The sequence below is a fragment of the Oncorhynchus kisutch genome, linkage group LG3, assembly GCF_002021735.2.
Source record: "Oncorhynchus kisutch isolate 150728-3 linkage group LG3, Okis_V2, whole genome shotgun sequence".
Taxonomy (NCBI): domain Eukaryota; kingdom Metazoa; phylum Chordata; class Actinopteri; order Salmoniformes; family Salmonidae; genus Oncorhynchus; species Oncorhynchus kisutch.
The window spans coordinates 36787306-36808218 of NC_034176.2; the positions used below are offsets into that span (position 1 = coordinate 36787306).

A 20913-nucleotide genomic window follows, 5' to 3' on the forward strand; every position below is an offset into this window, starting at 1 on the left:
ATGCTAACGCTCATTGATATAGGCTGGTAGCAAAGCTAGCCAAAGTGCCATTTTACTGGATGATGTGTTTATTTGTTTTGGTATAATGCAGTTGATTTGCAACAATAAACATATTAAGCAGGACATTCATGAGACTTTCAATCCAATTATAAGTTATATGCTTATGAGTGTAAGATTTTTTTTGCTGCTGGTCTGTAGACGGGTTGGTTGTTTAACAACAAAACCGGCGTGTGCACAACAGACAGGGTTGGCATAGATTGTTGACACATGTAAACTATATTTCGTATCTAATATTTATTGAAAACAAATACGTTTGCACAATGAGCACTTGTCTCTCAAACCGTTACAGTTATTGGTTAGCTAGCTAGTGAATTTTAACCATATTAGCATAAATGTGACATCCAGTCAAAACAAGACATGGTATCAAGAAAAAGATCAATCTAGCTGAAACCAGCCACCTACAACAAAAACAAGTTTCCGCCATCTGGCCATCCAGAATCGCAATAACACACTGCCTTCTGCCCCGTTGAAGTGTGTGCATTTTTTTCATGACTTTGTCAGCTAACCAGTCTATGAGAACTCCCCTGTGTTTCCCCATGGTATGGTAATTGTAAATATGGGTTGTGCCATTTCCTTGAATAATCCAATTACAGTGCATTACAAGTCCAAGGCTTGAAGGCCAGGTCTTTTGACACCAATGGAACTTCCTAGTTAAATACAGGCTAAATAAAAACACTTCGGATTGGGCCAGAGCTAGCTAGATATAAAGAGCCTTTGGAAAGTATTTAGATCCATTGACTTTTCCCTCTTTATAGCTTTTATCTAAAATGGATTGCCTGCATTGACTTTTTTTTTTGAAGACCCTCAGCAATCTATACATAATACCCCATAATGACAAAGTGAAAACAGATGAGACATTTAAGCAAATGTATAAAAGACAAAACAGAAATAAAATAATTACATAAGTATTCAGACCCTATGCCATGAAACTCAAAATTGAGCTCAGGTGCATCCTGTTACCACTGATCATCCTTGAGATGTTTCTACAACTTGGGAGTCCACCTGTGGTAAATTCAATTGATTGGACATGATTTGGAAAGGCACCACCTGTCTATATAAAGGTCCCGTAGTTTACAGTGCATGTCAGACCAAAAACCAAGCCATGAAGTCAAAGGAATTGTCCGTACAGCTCCGAGAGAGGATTGTGTTGAGGCACAGATTTGGGGAAGAGCACAAAAACATTTCTGCAGCATTGAAGGTCGCCAAGAACACAGTGGCCTCCATTCATAAATGGAAGAAGTTTGGAACCACCAATATTCTTTCTAGAGCTGGCCGCCATGCCAAACTTGGCCTCGGTCAGGGAGGTGACCAAGAACCCAATGGTCACCGACAGAGCTCCTCTGTGGAGATGGGAGAACCTTCCAGAAGGACAACAATTTCTGCAGCACTCCATCAATCACGCCTTATGGTAGACTGGCCAGACGGAAGCCAGTCCTCAGTACGACAGCCTGCTTGGACCCACAGACTCACAGACCATGAGAAACAAGATTCTCTGGTCTGAAGAAACCAAGACCGAACGCTTGGGCCTAAATGGCAAGCATCACATCTGGAGGAAACATGGCATCATCCCTACGGTGAAGCATGGAGGTGTCGGCATGATGCCGTGGGGATGTTTTTCAGAGGCAGGGACTGTCAGGGACTGGGATAATAGTCAGGATATGGAAAGATGAACAGAGAGATCCTTGATGAAACCCTGCTCCAGAGCACCTAGGACTTCAGACTGGGGAGAAAGTTCACCTAACAGGACACCGACCCTAAGCACACAGCCAAGACAATGTCTGAGCCCGGACTTGAACCCGATCGAACATCTCTGGAGAGACTTGAAAACAACTGTGCAGCAACACTCCCCATCCAACCTGAGAGCTTGAGAGGACAATACTATACTTTTGGAGAATCTCCCCAAAATGCAGGTGTGCCAAGCTTGTAGCGTCATACCCAAGAAGACACAATGCTGTAATTGCTGCCAAAGGTGCTTCAACAAAGTACTGAGTTAAGGATCTGAATACTTACGTAAATGTGATTTCATTTCTTATTTTTTAACAAATTAGCAAAAACAAATCTAAAAAACTATTTTTCTTCATCATTATGGTGTATGGTGTGGAGACAGATGAAGAAACAAATTAATATATTTTGGAATATGGCTGTAACTGTCATGCCCTGGTCTTAGTATTTTGTGTTTTCTATATTGATTTGGTCAGGCCAGGGTGTGACATGGGTTTATGTTGTGTTGTGTTTATGTCTGGGGTTTTTTCGTAGGTTTTGGGATTGTGGCTTAGTGGGGTGTTCTAGCAAAGTCTATGGTTGCCTGAGGCGGTTCTCAGAGGCAGGTGATTCTCGTTGTCTCTGATTGGGAACCATATTTAGGCAGCCATATTCTTTGAGTGTTTCGTGGGTGATTGTTCCTGTCTTTGTGTTAGTTGTCACCAGATAGGCTGTATAGGTTTTCACGTTCCGTTTGTTGTTTTTGTATTGTCGTGTTTATTTCGTCATTAAACATGTATCGTATTAACCACGCTGCATTTTGGTCCGACTCTCTTTCGAGGGAAGAAAACCGTAACAGTAACATAACAAAATGTGGAAAAAGTCAAGGGGGTCTGAATACTTTCTAAAGATAATGTATATCTGTGTTGTATGCATCGAACTGCTTTGCTTTATCTTGGCCAGGTCGCAGTTGCAAATGAGAACTTGTTCTCAACAAGCATACCTGCTTAAATAAAGGTGAAATAAAAAAATATACATACAGTTGAAGTCGGAAGTTTACATACACTTAGGTTGGAGTCATTAAAACTCATTTTTCAACCACTCCACAAATTTCTCGTTAACAGAAATTCAAGAACACCATCCCAACCTGAAGCACGGGGGTGACAGCATCATGTTGTGGGGGTGTTTTGCTGCAGAAGGGGCTGGTGCACTTCACAAAATAGATTGCATCATGAGGAAGAAAAATTATGTGGATATATTGAAGGAACATCTCAAGACATCAGTCAGGAAGTTAAAGCTTGGTCACACATGGGTCTTCCAAATGGACAATGACCAAGCATACTTCCAAAGTTGTGGCAAAATGGCTTAAGGACAACAAAGTCCAGGTATTGGAATGGCCTCAATCCTATAGAATATTTGTGGGCAGAACTGAAAAAGCATGTGCGAGCAAGGAGGCCTACAAACCTGACTTCGTTACATCAGCTCTGTCAGGAGGAATGGGCCAAAATTCACCCAATTTATTGTGGGAAGCTTGTGGAAGGCTACCTGAACGTTTGACCCAAGTTAAACAATTTAAAGGCAATGCTACAAAATACTAATTGAGGGTATGTAAACTTCTGACCCACTGGGAATTAAATGAAATAAATAAAAGCTGAAATAAATCACTATTATTCTGACATTTCACATTCTTAAAAAAAAGTGGTGATACTGACCTAAGATAGGGCATTTTTACTAGGCTTAAATGTCAGGAATTGTGAGAAACTGAGTTTAAAAGTATTTGGCTAAGGTGTATGTACAGTTGAAGGCAGAAGTTTACATACACCTTAATCCTAGTAAAAATTCCCTGTCTTAGGTCAGTTAGGATCACTTTATTTAAAGAATGTGAAATGTCAGAATAATAGGAGAGAGAATTATTTCTTTCAGCTTTTATTTCTTTCATCACGTTCCCAGTGAGTCAGAAGTTCAAATACACTCAATACCAATTGAGTGTGGTCCATAATTATCTGCACCCTTGATAAATATGAGCAAAAAAAGAAAATAAGACTAAAATAAATTATACTAATACTGAGCTACATTGCATGTGCCCAAAAAAAAAATTGGGAAATTATATTATACTAATGCAATTGCTCAGAGAAAGAGATTGTTTAACAAGTAATACAACAAATCTCAGAGGGGTCAAAATTAATGTTAAGCCCGTTTTCAAAACTCTAGCACCTTCCCTTGCGAGGATAACGACAGAGCCTTTTTCAAAAATATTTTATGAGATTGGAGAACACGTTGGGAGGGATCGCCATACAGAATCTTTCCAGAACCTTGATATCCTTGATCTGCACTTATGGACTCCCCTCTTCAATTCAAACCACAGGTTTTCAAATCTGCCCATTGCAAAAGGTTGATTTTGTGGTCAATTAACCATTTCTTTGTGCTTGGGGTTGTCTTGCTGGAAGATCAACTTGCGGCCACCATGTGTCAGCCTCCTGGCAGAGGCAAACAGGTTCCGGTTATTTAGTAAAGTTCATGATGCCTTTGACCCATAACATCAAAGATCCACCACCATATTTTACCGTAGGTACGAGGTACTTTTTTGCATACGCTTCTGTTTTTCAACACCAAACCCACCATTGGTGTGCGTGACCGAAGAGCTCTATTTCACGTCATCTGACCATAGTGTCAGTTCCAATCCAAGTCCCAATTTTTCAAACTCCAGCCAGTGCTTTGGTCAGATGACATGAAAATAGAGCTCTTAGGCAACGCACACCAGTGGTGGGTTTGGCATCTTTATTTACAACTCAATCTAAATAAATAAAAATTAGTCAACAGCTGTCAGTCAAGCCCCCTCCCCCGATGCTCTCACCTGTCCCATCAGGGGTGGAACGCACAAACGTGGGCAGCATCTTGACAGCGGCCGTGGAGCTGGAGTCACGGCCCAGACCCTTGTCCATCTCCCGTCGGAATCTCACCGACACGTCCATCAGGTTCTCGTCTGATAACCGCAGGTGGTACAGGTATTTATCCACCTTGAGAAAAAGAGAGTAAGCTAGAGTAAACTAGAAACTGGAGGTGCTACAAGTATTTATCCAACTGACCTTAGGAAAGGGAGCGAGCGAGAGAGGAAGATGGATGAGTAAGCCTTGTTTGATGCAGAAAGGGTCATAGGGTAGGAGCAGATCTCCTGATTCTGTAGCATGAGGCAGCTTGATGTACCAGTGCACTCCCTGGACAGCAAGCTAGGATAAATATGAACCAATATTCCCTATTGATTACGAACTACGTCTGACTTCTATTCTGACATGAGTATCCAATGCTCATGAGGGTTGCCATGAAGCGACATCAGTAGCTTTGCAAAGGAACCATCATCTGTTTGTTTAGGCCTAGATATTTTCTTGCGTGGTTATAAGCTTGTGTCTCCATTTTGTTGCTTTACCACTGAAGTTGGCCTAATGTTAATGTTGTGTTCAATACTGTGAGTGTGTGTCAGGATTTCCATTAGCTGATTAAACTGTTTCTGGACAAAATAACCAGGACAAAAAAAAAGTCCCATTGCAAAATAATGCTTTTCATTCATTGCAGGAAATACATTTGACTGTCATGCTTTTATTTCACCAGGTAGGCCATCCATCGTTAAATATCCTCCCTGGTTAAATAAAAGGTGAAATAAAATAATAAAAGCATGACGGTCAAATGTATTTCCGGCAATGAATGAAAAGCATTATTTTGCAATGGGACTTTTTTTTTGTCCTGGTTATTTTGTCCAGAAACAGTTCAAGTTCTCATTTACAACTGTGACCTGGCCAAGATAATGCAAAGCAGTGTGACAAAAACAACACCAGAGTTACACATGGGATAAACAAACGTACAGTCAATAACACAATAGAAGATCTGTATACAGTGTTTGCAAATGAAGTAAGGAGGTGAGGCAATAAATAGGTCATAGTTGGGAAGTAATTAAAACTTAGCAATTAACACTGGAGTGATAGATGTGCAGATGAGGATGTGCAAGTAGAAATACTACTGTGCAAAAGAGCAGAAAAAAGAAAAAAAAATATGGGGATGAGATTAGGTAGTTTGTTGGATGGGCTATTTACAGATGGGTTGTGTACAGCTGCAGTGATCGTTAAGCTGCTCTGACAGCCGTGCTTGAAATTAGTGAGAGGGATACAAGTCTCCAACTTGAATCAGTGATTTATGCAATTTGTTCCAGTCAAAGGCAGCAGAGAATAGGTTAATTTGCATAATTCTGAATTAAATTACCACGCGTGTATTTGTTAGTCTTCACGTATCTATATCCAACAAAACTATCACACGCGCAGAGCGCCAATCTTGAGCGTCATATCTCCTGCAACTCCTTAGCTGGTTGCTAAGCCCATTCACTGCCCAACAATTCTAAATGCAATTTCGTGTTTAAAAATCTTGATTAAAAATATAATTTTATTTCTCAACTGGTAATTGAAGCGTGCCCCCCCCATTCACCATTCGTGGAACAGTTTCATTTCAATAATACAATTGTAGTTTCTCAAAATCATTGTTACAAAAATCTGAATTAAAATTATAACAATCTAAAAAGTTGAATTTAACTGTTGCGAGCACCAGCTTCTGCCAAATGGACACATTGATACACTGATTTATTGGTGGCTTAAGAAATGAGCGCATGGAACTCATAGGCCTGCTTCATTTGTCTATAGGCTATCACCTCTATCGTCAACGAAGTAAAAATACATCAAGCTGACAAACAAAAACGATACTAGAAAATGAAAATTCAATCGCAGTCATCACTATTCAGCCAGCCAATAGCGTCGCCACACACCCCTCCCCTTCATGTCAACATTTTCAAATTATACCCAAGACGCATTATGCTTTTCACTGACAGCCACAGCTGAAAACTGCTAGGCCCATTGCCACTCCAGCTGCCCAAATAGGCATAGGCCTTTGAGCTTGTGATTTGAAACAATCCACAATCCTTTTTTTTAAAAAGATAATGATCCTCAATTCTTCTTTGACTAAGTCATGCTTTTTGGTGAATTATCTTGAATGATTTCATTCTGTATTAACAGGAGTAATTATATAATTTTGGCTAATGTATTTCAAATGTACTTCCCTAGCCTATTGAACCTGCTGCCTTGCCATTTCTCTCCTGTTCTATTGGTTTTCATATCAACTTTCTTTCCTTGACCAGAAGCCAAAAGCACAATCCTAGTCATATTAGCGACCCATCCTAGTGGTTACATCTTTAGATTCACCCTTTAAGTTTCTAACAGAGAATTGAATCTGTCACATATATTTCCCGCAAATTACATTTTGGCAAATGTTTCGAAAATGATTTATTTTTGGCTGCTTCATTACAGGAGTTGCATGCTCTGTTCAGATGAATTACCATTATCTCAAATGTGATTCCTGTCATTCTGAGCACAGTGGGTGGATGCCATAATGGGTTACACACCCAATGCATAAGGGTCTGGTAATTTTATCAAATGGCCGGTAAATTAAAATCTTCCCGGTCACGTTGTTCGGCGCCACATTTTCTCAACGGAAACCCTGGTGTGTGTGCATGTGTGTGTGTGTAGCTATGGTACGGAGCCAGTAGGGACAGTGGCATTACATCGTATCATACTACAATCTCCCCTGGCTGAAATGCCAACAGTCATGTGGTAATGCCCGCTTTGTCATGATAATAGTAATGGTTCCGAATCTGAACAGAGTGATTGTTTCCACAGTCTGGGTGACATTACAGACAAGCAGTCAACAGAGAGACAACACAATGGAAAATCATTATTATCTATCTTATTTGTTTGGCATGTCGTCTACAATAGTCCTTGACCCATTTCACTGTCAAAGCCAAATCTGACTACCTCTGTAGGCCTCAACTCAAACCTCCGATAAAATGTTATTGTACTTGGAAGTCACATTTCCCCAGGGCTAACTAACCCCACCCCCTGCATTACTGGTTGGCTCCAACTCCAGGAACTGAATGGCTCTGCTAGGCAGCAGCCATAAGTACTGTACAAGCAGCTGATTTCACACATGGCCCAACCACACTACTCTAAATACCAGGAACCTCACTGACTTGCAAAACGTGTCCGGCAGCAAGGAGCATGTGACTGGAGGAAGGGGGAACACGAGACGAGTGAAAAGGTCTAGCAAACCACAAAGCAAACATTATGGCTTTATTGTATTTGTCTCAATGGCTAGACCTAGCTGATCTACAGTAAAGCCTCCAAACTGCAACATATCAATGATATCAGCATGTATAGGCTAAGTGGTAGACTGTTGTCTTGCACAATCATGTGGCCCCGGCGCCACCAAGTAAGGTAAGACCCTGGTACAGTGGCCGAGTTCCGAATGGCACTGTATGTATGTATGTATGTATGTAACACACACAACGTTTGACCAGAAGGCCCTAGTCAAAAGTAGTGCACGACATAGGGAATAGGGTGGCATTTGGGACACATCCCCTTAAGTCACCTTGGCCTGAAGGTCCTGGCTAGCAAAACGACTGTGATTAATAAATATCTGATACAGACAGGACACAACGTTCCAGCAGCAACCTGGGACAGACTGACCGTACAACATTCAATCTGAAACTGGAGATGGACTTAGAAAGCAGAACCTCCTCAGAAAGGGAGGGGTAGAGGAAGAAGGGGGAGAGTAGCGAGGGAAGAATGGTCGAGACATTATGACACTCCCATAGCCACGAGAAGATGTTTTGAGTTAATGGAAGGCTTTAAATTTTACGCTATTAAGGCCTACATGACACATTCTCAGTATATTTTTAATACTACACAAATTACAGAAAACTACTCTGACACTGTCAAACATAATAAAAACTACAGTAAAAGACCACTTATAGAATATTAGGAGTAGAGACAACACATACAAGACCAAAAGTACGTGGACACCTGCTCGTCGAACATCTCATGCCAAAATCATGGGCATTAATAGAGTTCTCCCCCCCCTCTTTCTGCTATAACAGCCTCCACTCTGCTGGGAAGGCTTTCCACTAGATGTTGGAACATTACTGCGGGGACTTGCTTCCATTCAAATACAAGCGCATTAGTGAGGTTGGGCACTGATGTTAGGCATGGTGTTCGGCATTCCAATTCATCCCAAAGGTGTTTGATGGTGTTGAGGTCAGGGCTCTGTGCAGGCCAGTCAAGTTCTTCTACATCGATCTCGACAAGCCATTTTTGTTTGGACGTCGCTTTGTGCACAGGAAAGCACATTATTGTCGAGAATGTTATTGTATACTGTAGCATTAAGATTTCCCTTCACTGGGACTAAGGGGCCTAGCCAGAACCATGAAAAACAGCCCCAGACCATTATTCCTCCTACACCAAACTTTACAGTTGACACTACTCATTTGGGCAGGTTGCGTTCTCCTGGCATCTGCCAAACCGAGATTCGTCCGTTCGACTGAAGAGTGATTCATCACGCCAAAGAACACGTTTCCACTGCTCCAGAGGCCAAGGGCGGCGAGCTTTACGCCACTCGAGCCGACGCTTGGCATTGCGCATGATGATCTTAGGCTTGTGTGCGACTGCTCGGCCATAAAAATCTATTTCATGAAGCTCCCAACGAACAGTTATTGTGCTGACATTGCTTCCAGAGGCAGTTTGGAACTCAGTAATGAGTGTTGCAACTGAGGAGAGACACATTTTCAAAGCTACAGCACTCTTTGGTCCCGTTCTGTGCGCTTCTGTGGCCTACCACTTTGCGGCTGAGCCGTTGTTGCTCGTAGACATTTCGTTTTCACAATAACAGCACTTACCATTAATAACCTCTTGGGGCTAGGGGGCAGAATTTTCACTTTTGGATAAATAGCGTGCCCAATTTCAACTTCCTGCTACTCATACCAAGAATATACGATATGCATATTATTCATAGATTTGGATAGAAAACACTCTGAAGTTTATAAAACTGTTTGAATCATGTCTGTGAGTATAACATAACCTATGTAGCAGGCAAAACCCTGAGGACTAACTGATCAGAATTTTCTTTTTTTGGAACCTGTTTTCAGTTCCTACCACTTCCACTGGATGTCACCAGTCTTTGGAATTTGGTTGAGGTAATTCCTTTGTGCAATGAAGTAGTAGGCCAACTCGGAACTGGGTACACTTTTGTGAGTTGTGCAAGACGTGAAAAGTGGTGCTGGTTTGTTTTCTTTCCTGTATTGAACACAGATTGCCCTGTCTACAATTTGATCGATTATTAACGTTTAAAAATACCTAAAGTTGTATTACAAAAGTAGTTTGAAATATTTTGGCAAAGTTTATAGGCAACTTTTGAAATATTTTGTAGTGACGTTGCGTTTTTTGTAAGCTGCTTTTTTCTGAATCAAACGCGCTTTATAAATTAAAATTTTGGATATATATGGACGGAATTAAATCGAACAAAAGGACCAATTGTGATGTTTATGGGACATATTGGAGTGCCAACAAAAGAAGCTCGTCAAAGGTAATGCATCTTTTATATTTTATTTCAGCGTTTTGTGTAGCGCCTGCAGGGTTGAAATATACTAACTCCTTTGTTTACTGCTGGTGCAGATGGTGCAGGCTATCAGATAATAGCTTCTTGTGCTTTCGAAAAGCATTTTAAAAATCTGACATGTTGGCTGGATTCACAACAAGTGTAGCTTTAATTGAGTATCTTACATGATTTAACCAGGGCAGCTCTAGCAGGGTAGAAATTTCAAATGGTGTCCACATTAATATACACTACAGTTCAAAAGATTAGGGTCACTTAGAAATGTTCTTGTTGTTGAAAGAAAAGCACGTTTTTGTGTCCATTAAAATATCAAATTGATCAGAAATGCAGTGTAGACATTGTTAATGTTGTAAATGACTATTGTAGTTGGAAACGGCAGATTTTTTAAATGGAATATCTACATAGGCGTACAGAGGCCCATTATCAGCAACCATCCCTCCTGTGTTCCAAAGGCATGGTGTACTAGTTAATCCAAGTTTATTATTTTAAAAAGGCTAATTGATCAACAGAAAACCCTTTTGCAATTATGTTAGCACAGCTGAAAACTGTTGTACTGATTAAAGAAGCAATAAAACTGGCCTATAGACTTCTATAGACACTTAACCAGCATGGCTACCACAGCATTTTGCAGCAATACGCCATCCCATCTGGTTTGCGCTTAGTGGGACTATCGTTTGTGAATCAACAGGACAATGACCCAAAATACATCCAGGCTGTGTAAGGGCTATTTGACCAAGAAGAGTGATGGAGTGCTGCATCAGATGACCTGGCCTCCACAATCACCCGACCGCAACCCAATTGAGATGGTTTGGGATGAGTTGGTCCACAGAGTGAAGGAAAAGCAGCCAATAAGCGCTCAGCATATGTGGGAACTCCTTCAAGACTGTTGGAGAAGCATTCCAGGTGAAGCTGGTTGAGAGAATGCAAGAGTGTGCAAAGCTTAAGGCAAAGGGTGGCTACTTTGAAGAATCTAAAATATATTTTGATTTGTTTAACACTTTTTTGGTTACTACATGATTCCGTGTGCTATTTCATAGTTCTGATGTCTTTACTATTATTCTACAATGTAAAAAAATTGTAAAACCCTTGAATGAGTAGGTGTCCAAACTTTTGACTGGTACTGTGTGTGTGTGTATAAATAATAAGCTACTAAATCAACTTTCCAGCGGCACTGACTAAACCGATGAAGATAGCATGAATATGCGTACCCTTAGCTTCTCACCATACCCGGTGATCGTCTCCAAGACAGGCCTGAGCTACTAAAACAGTGCTGTTCATCAGTTACGAGAAGAAAAGAATTGTTGTTTCTATTGACTGAGATTAGATTTCTCTTTTCAGCAGTAGGCATTTGCTTTGCAAACACATTTCCCAAGATAGTATTTTTAAATTTGTGAAAGGCACTTTAGTCCCTCCAGGATTTTTGTGATATTGGTGGGCAAAAGTTTTGATTTTGCTGCGCCAATCCTCACATTTTGCATAGCAATATGCAAGAATTTTGTGCAATTTGTAGCGGAAATGCTTTGCATGGCAATATGCAAGAATTTTGTAGCGGAAATGCGCTGACGAGGGAAACATTTTGTAGACGTGTGGCTTAATTGAACCATATAATGTGGAAAATGTGCACTGATTGGTTGAAATTGCGAGTCCTCTTTTTGTACTGGGGTGATGGGTCAGTATCATGAGATATTGTTTATTTTATATTAGATATTAATTATTTTACTGTTGTATGCAGAAATAATGCAGTGATTGTCAAATCTGCAAGCACTCGCATAATATGCAGGGAATTGTTGAGTTTGCAAAAACAAAATGTGATCAGCAAATCCTGTAGGGGCTAAAATGTTGCTATTCACTGACACCGCAAAGATAAATTAAATTCAGGACTGGCAGCCATTTTGAGCAAACCCATGAGTTTACCAGTCAAATTTCCAAGGTGAGAGGTTCCAAAATCCTTCTATGGATTATATTCTTATGACCGCAACACAAGTTGTTTGCTATTTGGTTTGAGTGCTGCCCAAATTCAGTCAGAGTTCAGACAGGAGTAATTGTATAATTTGGGCAAAATTATTTCAATTTATCAGTGGGCGCTGCAGCACCTTCAGAACCCCAACTTCCCGCTGCTATGGAAAGGAATCAATTTTGTCAGGGCATAAGAAGGTTAAAGCAGACTAGCCTAGAGAGAAAGGATCAGAAGGGTGAAAAGCCCAAATGCAGCAGCCATTGACAGAGCAGGCAGATCAAAAAGGATAAATGTGACATTTATTGACCTAATGTAAAATGTTTTAAGTCTGATGCTAGTAGTATAGTCTGTGGCCACACCTTACAGACTTTACAAGTCAAACTCACAGCTGGTGAGTTTGTCTGGACTGGTGCAATACCAACAACGAGAGAGCCGACAGGGAGGAGACGAGAGCCCTGACAGAGTGGTGGCAGGGAAATAACCTCTCCCTCAACGTTAACAAAACATAGGAGCTGATCGTGGACTTCAGGAGACAGCAGAGAGAGCACACCCCATCCACATCGATGGGCCCACGGTGGAGAAGGTGAAAAGCTTCAAGTTCCTCTGCGTACACACCACTGACAATCTGAAATGGTCCACCCACACAGACAGTGTGGTGAAGAAGACTCAACAGTGAGGTCAGTACAGGTGCATTAATGCTGGGATCTCAAGGCCATAACCATCACTAGCCGGCCTCCACCTTGTACCCAGCCCTGAACTTAGCCACTGTCACTAGCTGGCTATTGTACATTGTAGAGGTCGACCGATTATGATTTTTCAACGCCGATACCGATTATTGGAGGACCAAAAAAGCCAAACCCGATTAAATCGGCCGATTTAAAAATATACATTGTAATAATGACAATTACAACAATACTGAATTAACACTTATTTTAACTTAATATAATACATCAATTTTGCCTCAAGTAAATAATGAAACATGTTCATTTTGGTTTAAATAATGCAAAAACAAAGTGTTGGAGAAGAAAGTAAAAGTGCAATATGTGCTATGTAAGAAAGCTAACGTTTCAGTTCCTTGCTCAGAACATGAGAACATATGAAAGCTGGTGGTTCCTTTTAGCATGAGTCTTCAATATTCCCAGGTAAGAAGTTTTAGGTTGTAGTTATTATAGGAATTATTGGACTATTCCTCTCTATTCCATTTGTATTTCATATACCTTTGACTATTGGATGTTCTTAAAGGCACTTTAGTATTGCCAGTGTAACAGTATAGCTTCCATCCCTCTCCTCGCTCCTCCCTGGGCTCGAACCAGCAACACAACGACAACAGCCATCATCAATGCAGCGTTACACATGCAGAGCAAGGGGAACAACTACTAGAAGCCTCAGAGCGAGTGACGTTTGAAACGCTATTAGCGCGCGCTAACTAGCTAGCCTTTTCACTTTGGTTACACCAGCGGGAGTTGATAGGCTTGAAGTCATAAACAGCGCAATGCTTGACTCACAACGAAGAGCTGCTGGCAAAACGCACAAAAGTGCTGTTTGAATTAATGTTTACGCGCCTGCTTCTGCCTACCACCGCTCAGTCAGATACTTGTATGCTTTGTCAGATTATATGCAACACAGGACACGCTAGATAATATCTAGTAATAGCATCAACCATGTGTAGTTAACTAGTGATTATGATTCATTATTTTTTATAAAGATAAGTTTAATGCTAGCTAGCAACTTTCCATGGCTTACTGCATTCGCGTAACAGGCAGTCTCTGTTCAATCTAACCCTGGAATGTAATGAAATTCCAAAGATCTGGAAATCAGCATTTGTCCTACCACTTTTAAAAGGGGGAGATCCAACTCATTTAAATAATTATAGGCCAATCTCAAAGCTGTCACCCCTGGTGAAAATACTTGAAACCCTTGTAAGTGAACAACTAAAAGAGTTTTTATTTACTAACTATTTTATCAATGTACCAATCGGGCTTCAGGAAGAAGCATAGCACAATTACCGCAGCAGCCATGAAGGTTTTAAATGATATCACTGAAGCCATTGACAAAAAAACAGCACTGCGTCTCACTTTTTATTGATCTTTTAAGGCTTTTGATACAGTTGATCATGCTATGCTAAGGCAGAGATTGTCACGTGTAGGTCTTTCGGAGCATGCAGTTGCATGGTTTGCTAACTATCTGTCTGATAGACCTCAGTGCACTCAATTTGATGGGCTTATGTCTATTAAATTGTTTGTCTTGAATGGTGTGCCCCAAGGCGCTGTACTTGGTCCGCTCATTCACTATTTATATAAATGATTTAGACAAAAATGTCCAAAATGCACAACTTCATTTTTATGCTGATGATACTGTTATTTACTGTTGTGCCTCGTCTCTTACAAAAGCTTTCCAGAACATGCAAACTGCTTTTTATACTGTTCAACATGCCTTGTGTCAATTAAGGCTTATCCTCAATACTGACAAAACTAAACTAATGGTGTTTTCTAATGCAAGAAATAGACCTCTGAACCTTTCACCTATTACTTACTACCTGTCAGGGCAAGGAGATTGAGGTTGTAATCTCAAATATCTTGGAATTTTAATTGATGACGGCCTCTTTTAAATTGCATATTCAACAACTTGCAAAAAAATTGAGGCTGAAATTTGAATTTTATTTTAGGAATATGGCCTGTTTTTCTTTTGAAGCCAGAAGGAGGCTAGTATCAGCTACATTTATGCCTTTACTAGACTATGGGGATATTTTATATATGAATGCTTCCGCTTAGTGTTTGAGATCAATTGACACGACCATGGCACTTTGAGAATTATTTTAAACTGCAAAACCCTTTGTATACCAGGGTTGGCTGGCCTTCTCTAGTCACTCGTAGGCTCAGTCACTGGTATACTTTTATTTACAAAGCCATTTTGGGTTTACTACCTTTTTATTTGCGCATTTTTATTGTTCAGAAATGTGGTGGGTACTCTCTTCGTTCCAAATGTCCGAACTGAATTTGGTAAAAGGGCTTTTATGTACTATGCGCCATCGTCTTGGACCACCTTACAAAATACTTTTAAACTGGAAGAACTTGTCCCGATTGGTGTTTTTAAGTCACTGATGAAGGATTTTGAGGCTGATTCCCTGACCTGTCAATGTTTTTAATTTGCTGTTTTATACTCCTGTGAATTCAATGGTTTTTACTAGATTACTTGTAGTTTTTCATGTTGTCTGTCTGTAGTTTTTTTGTAATGACTATCTTGGCCAGGGCGCTCTTGAAAAATAGATTTTAATCTCAATGAGCCCTTCCTGGTTTAAAAAAAAAAAGTATCCTTGTGGAGTGCAACGAGAGAGAGGCAGGTCGTTATTGCGTTGGACTAGTTAACTGTAAGGTTGCAAGATTGGATCCCCAGAGCCGACAAGGTGAAAATCTGTCATTCTGCCCCTGAACAAGGCAGTTATCCCACCGTTCCCAGGTCGTCATTGAAAATAAGAATGTGTTCTTAACTGACTTGCCTAGTTAAATAAAGGTATAAAAAATAAAAATACATTTAAAACGGCAAATCGGTGGCCAAAAATACAGATTTCTGAAAACTTGAAATCGGCCCCAATTAATCGGCCATTCCGATTAATCGGTCGAACTCTACTCTAGTACATTGACATGGAACGCTGGTCACTAATAACGTTTACATACTGTTTTACACATTTCTAATGTGGGGCTAATTGAAATTTGAAATCTCTTTTTCAAGAGCATCCCAGCCAAGTCAATACTCAATTACAGACAGACATGAAAATCTACAGGCAATCTAATAGTATACTGTATTCTAGTCAAGGCCATCTATTAATCTATTGCTGTACATACACGATTCTATCCACTTATTCTTCAGATATACTATATATTCTATCCACATATCCACATTCGGTGCATGTCTATACATCACATACATACACATAGTGTATGACAAAAGACAAAAGTTCACAAACTATTTTTAATGACTCCAACCTAAGTGTTTCAATCACTCCACAAATGTCTTGTTAATTAACAAACTATAGTTTTGGCAAGTCGGTTAGGACATCTACTTTGTGCATGACAAGTCATTTTTCCAACAATTGTTTACAGACATATTATTTCACTGTTTCACAATTCCAGTGGGTCAGAAGTTTACATACACTTAGTTGACAGTAGAGGTCGACCGATTAATCGGAATGGCCGATTAATTAGGGCCGATTTCAAGTTTTCATAATCGGAAATCGGTATTATTGGATGCCGATTTATTTATTTACAACTTTATTTCTACGAGGCAAGTCAGTTATGAGCACATTCTTATTATCAATGACGGCCTAGGAACGGTGGGTTAACTGCCTTGTTCAGGGGCAGAACGACAGATTTTTATCTTGTCAGCTCAGGGATTCAATCTTGCAACCTTACGGTTAACTAGTCCAATGCTTTAACCACCAGCCTCACGAGGAGCCTGCCTGTTACGCGAATGCAGTAAGAAGCCAAGGTATGTTGCTAGCTAGCATTAAACTTATAAAAAACAATCACTAGTTATAACTACACATGGTTGATGATATTACTAGTTTATCTAGCGTGTCCTGCGTTGCATTTAATCGATGCGGTGCGCATTCGCGAAAAAGGACTGTCGTTGCTCCAACGTGTACCTAACCATAAACATCAATGCCATTCTTAAAATCAATGCATATTTAGCTAAAAGAAATCCAGGTTAGCAGGCAATATTAACGAGGTGAAATTGTGTCACTTCTCTTGCGTTCATTGCACGCACAGTCAGGGTATATGCAACAGTTTGGGCCGGCTGGCTCACTGCGAACTAATTTGCCAAAATTTTACGTAATTATGACACAACATTGAAGGTTGTGCAATGCAACAGCAATATTTAGACTTTGGGATGCCATCTGTTAGATAAAATACAGCACTGTTCCGTATTTCACTGAAAGAATAAACGTTTGGTTTTCGAGGTGATCGTTTCAGGATTCGACCATATTAATGATCTAAGGCTCGTATCTCTGTGTGTTATGTTATAATTAAGTAAATTATTTGATAGAGCAGTCTGACAGATGGTAGGCACCAGCAGGCTCGTAAGCATTCATTCAAACAGCACTTTCGTGTGTTTTGCCAGCAGCTCTTAGCTATGCTTCAAGCATTGAGCTGTTTATGACTTGAAGCCTATCAACTCCCGAGATTAGGCTGGTGTAACCGATTTGAAATGGCTAGCTAGTTAGCGGGGTGCACGCTAATAGCGTTTCAAACGTCACTTGCTCAGAGACTTGGAGTAGTTGTTCCCCTTGCTCTGCATGGGTAACGCTGCTTCGAGGGTGGCTGTTGTAGATGTGTTCCTGGTTCGAGCCCAGGTAGCGGCGAGGATAGGGATGGAAGCTATAATGTTACACTGGCAATACTAAAGTGCCTATAAGAACATCCAATAGTCAAAGGTATATGGAATACAAATCGTATAGAGAAATTGTCCTATAATTCCTATAATAACTACAACCTAAAATTTCTTACCTGGGAATATTGAAGACTCCTGTTAAAAGGCACCACCAGCTTTCATATGTTCTCATGTTCTGAGCAAGGAACTTAAACATTTGTTTTTTTACATGGCACATATTGCACTTTTACTTTCTTCTCCAACACTTTGTTTTTGCATTATTTAAACCAAATTGAACATGTTTCATTTTATTTGAGGCTAAACTGATTTTATTGATGTACTACATTCAAATAAGGGTTCATTCAGTATTGTTGTAAATGTCATTATTACAAATCAAATAAAAAAATATATATAAAAAAATTAAACACAAAAAAAAACATTAAAAAAATTGGCCGACTAATCGGTATTGGTGTTTTTTTGGTCCTCAATACTCGGAATCGGCGTTGAAAAAACATAATTGGTCAACCTCAAGTTTAAATGTATTTGGCTAAGGTGTATGTAAACTTCCAACTTCAACTCTATTTATACTCCAGACTACAACATTGCTCATCCTAATATTCCTATATTTTTTAATTCCATTCTTTACTTTTAAAATGTATTGTTAGATATTACTGCACTGTTGGAGCTAGGAACATAAGCATTTTGCTACACCCTCAAAAACATCTGCTAAACACGTGTATGCGACCCATATTAGATTTCACACAAAATAGCCCTGTCCTGCTACAAGCAACACAAAGCTCTCATAGATGCTGCCCTTGCCACATATGCAGCACAGCTAAGAGGGTGTGTGTGGGGGGGGGGGGGGGGGGGGGGGGGGACCTAAACCTAAGGTGAGTGAGATGGAGAAGGGTGAACAAAAGATAAGTTACCAACCTGGTCTCAAAGCATTTTGTAATATTCTGTACGTAAACCCAAGACATTACTTTTAGGCAAAGGGGGATACCTAGTCAGTTGTACAACTGAATGCCTTCATCTGAAATGAGTCTCCCGCTTTTAACCCAACGCCTCTGAATCAGAGAAGTGCGGGGGGAGGCCTGCCTTAATCGACATCCACGTTGTTGACGCAGTGGGTTAACTGCCTTGCTCGGGGACAAAATGACACATTTTTACCTTGTCAGTTCGAGGATTCGATCCAGCAATTAGTATATGTTACGTCTCATATGGTATGTATTAATTTGTGGATGTCCATCACCCATTTTGTATGATATGTTATTAATTACAATATATATATATATATATATATATATATATATATATATATATATATATATATATATATATATATATATATATATATATATATATATATATATATATATATATATACACACACATACATACATACATACATATTAACAAAACTTACAATATGTTATGAATTTGGAAACCATAAATGTTTGGAATTCTAGCTAACTGACTAACGTTAACCAAGCTAGGGGTTTGGGTTAAGTTTAGGAGTTAGGTTAAAGGGTTAGGACTAGGAGAAGGGTTCACTAAAAGGGTTATGGTTAGCTAACATGCTAAGTAGTTGCAAAGGATCTAAAAAGTAGTAAGTAGTTGAAAAGTTGTTAATTACTTCAAATGCAAAAGTTGTCCGTGATGAGTTTCTTACTCGCACTCGACCGACCAACCAACCAACCTACTTAATAAGTAACAATCTGTCTTATTTAACCATACCAAATGTAACATATACTAATCTTTTCTGGATTTACGTTTACCATGTTACGTCTAGTCTATGAGACCAGGCTGGACCTACGTAGAAGCACTTCATGATAGGCTCATTTTCACAACCATTTATCCTACTACTGATGTAAAGATAAGTGTGCATGCATCCTGTCTAATTATGTTGATAGTCCTGTTTAGGTCAGTGATGTAGACAGTCTTACGTTTCAGGTCCAGCCAATCTAAACCGATATGCCAACAGTCTATTTCTCAAAACATTGCTAGGTCAGTGCTGTTATTTCTTGGATTCCCTGCCCATCCATGCACAGGGCCGACGGCTCTCGCTCTGGCATTGCATTGAAATGCGGAAACAAGAAGATGCGCAATTATTGCATTTTAAACATGTCAGTAAAAGTGAATAATACTTGGGCATATCTTGTCAGTGTCTTCAACTTTAATTTAGTTCGTTTGGATAGACATTGTGGGGCATTTGACGGAAAAGAAAACTAATTAACTACCACTCCTTAGAGGAAATTCGACACAATGGAAACTAGCTAGACGCTCCACTGACGCAATGCCAATATGATCCGAGTCATCACACGACACGTGTGGCGTACTTCAAGTAACCTAGCCTCTTCTTTCGAGTGCTAGCTAACCGGTCAACGGCCAATATCACTTGGAAAATATGTCCCTTTATAACATAAAAAGAGCAAAGACATGTAGCTATGTTTTCGATGCACTTACTTGTTGAACTTTGTCATGGTGGAGCTCCGTGAAGTAGTAAGCCAGAAGATGAGAGGCTATCATCGTCGTTGTAAATGTCCTTCTCTACCTCTTAGTTAGTTAGCTAGCTATGTCAATGTAATTATTTCCTATATGGCTTGTTCGTTAAAGTTGTCGGCAACTAATCATAACGTCTAACAAAATCTTATCTGGCCTTCGTAATGACAACTTTATAGAGATGAAGGCTGCAGAAGTCACATCGATAACTTCCACCTACTTCGAACAAGTAATTCTTAATATTCTTCGCGTCATTGCTGGCGATTGGCCACGAGGAAGGTGGGGCTTCTCTTCTTGTCTAACGATAAGCAAATTATCATAATGATGAATACTATAATTAAAGACAAGATGTCCTTACATATTTGATCTCTCAGATCAACTTTTAACTTTTTTTAAATATATATAAAATGAGTATATCTTATTCATAGAGATACATCTATAATCGTATTTATATAAAACAGGGGTGAGTTTGGTTTGTAATACAGATTAAACTGATTTCAGGGAGCAGTTCCATCTATTGACATGATGTTCCTGTAATGACTGACAATTCACATTTCTTACATTCATGAACTGCCAGAAGAAGGAAAAAATCTCATCATAGGAAGAAAAACTGTATGGGGGAAGAATATAATTTAAGGCAGGAAATTGACAGGGAGGAGAGAATTATTTCAACAACAATGTAGCAATATATCCAATTTAGCACATGTGGTAGCCCATTCAGGTGCCACATTCAATTATGTAGCCCATTCAGGTGTGTGTGTTTGATGTATTATATGCACCAAGTCAAGGTCAGTAATTTTCTGCAAAAAGTACAACTGAACTCATACTGACAAGATCTCAGGACCCTG

At 39.8% G+C, this 20913-nt stretch overlaps 1 protein-coding gene across 1 annotated transcript in view; it reads right to left on the reverse strand.

Moving 5' to 3' along the window:
* LOC109881999 (hexokinase-2) overlaps positions 1-20335 on the reverse strand; it is a 76723-nt gene extending 56388 nt beyond the window's left edge. The window contains exons 1-2 of the mRNA XM_020474103.2: positions 20030-20335; positions 4616-4778 (exon numbers count right to left, since the gene is read on the reverse strand). Coding sequence (XP_020329692.1) covers positions 4616-4778; positions 20030-20092 — 226 coding nt within the window. The 5' untranslated portion in view covers positions 20093-20335. The remainder of the gene's footprint in view (positions 1-4615; positions 4779-20029) is intronic.
* Between the last annotated feature and the right edge of the window lie 578 nt (positions 20336-20913).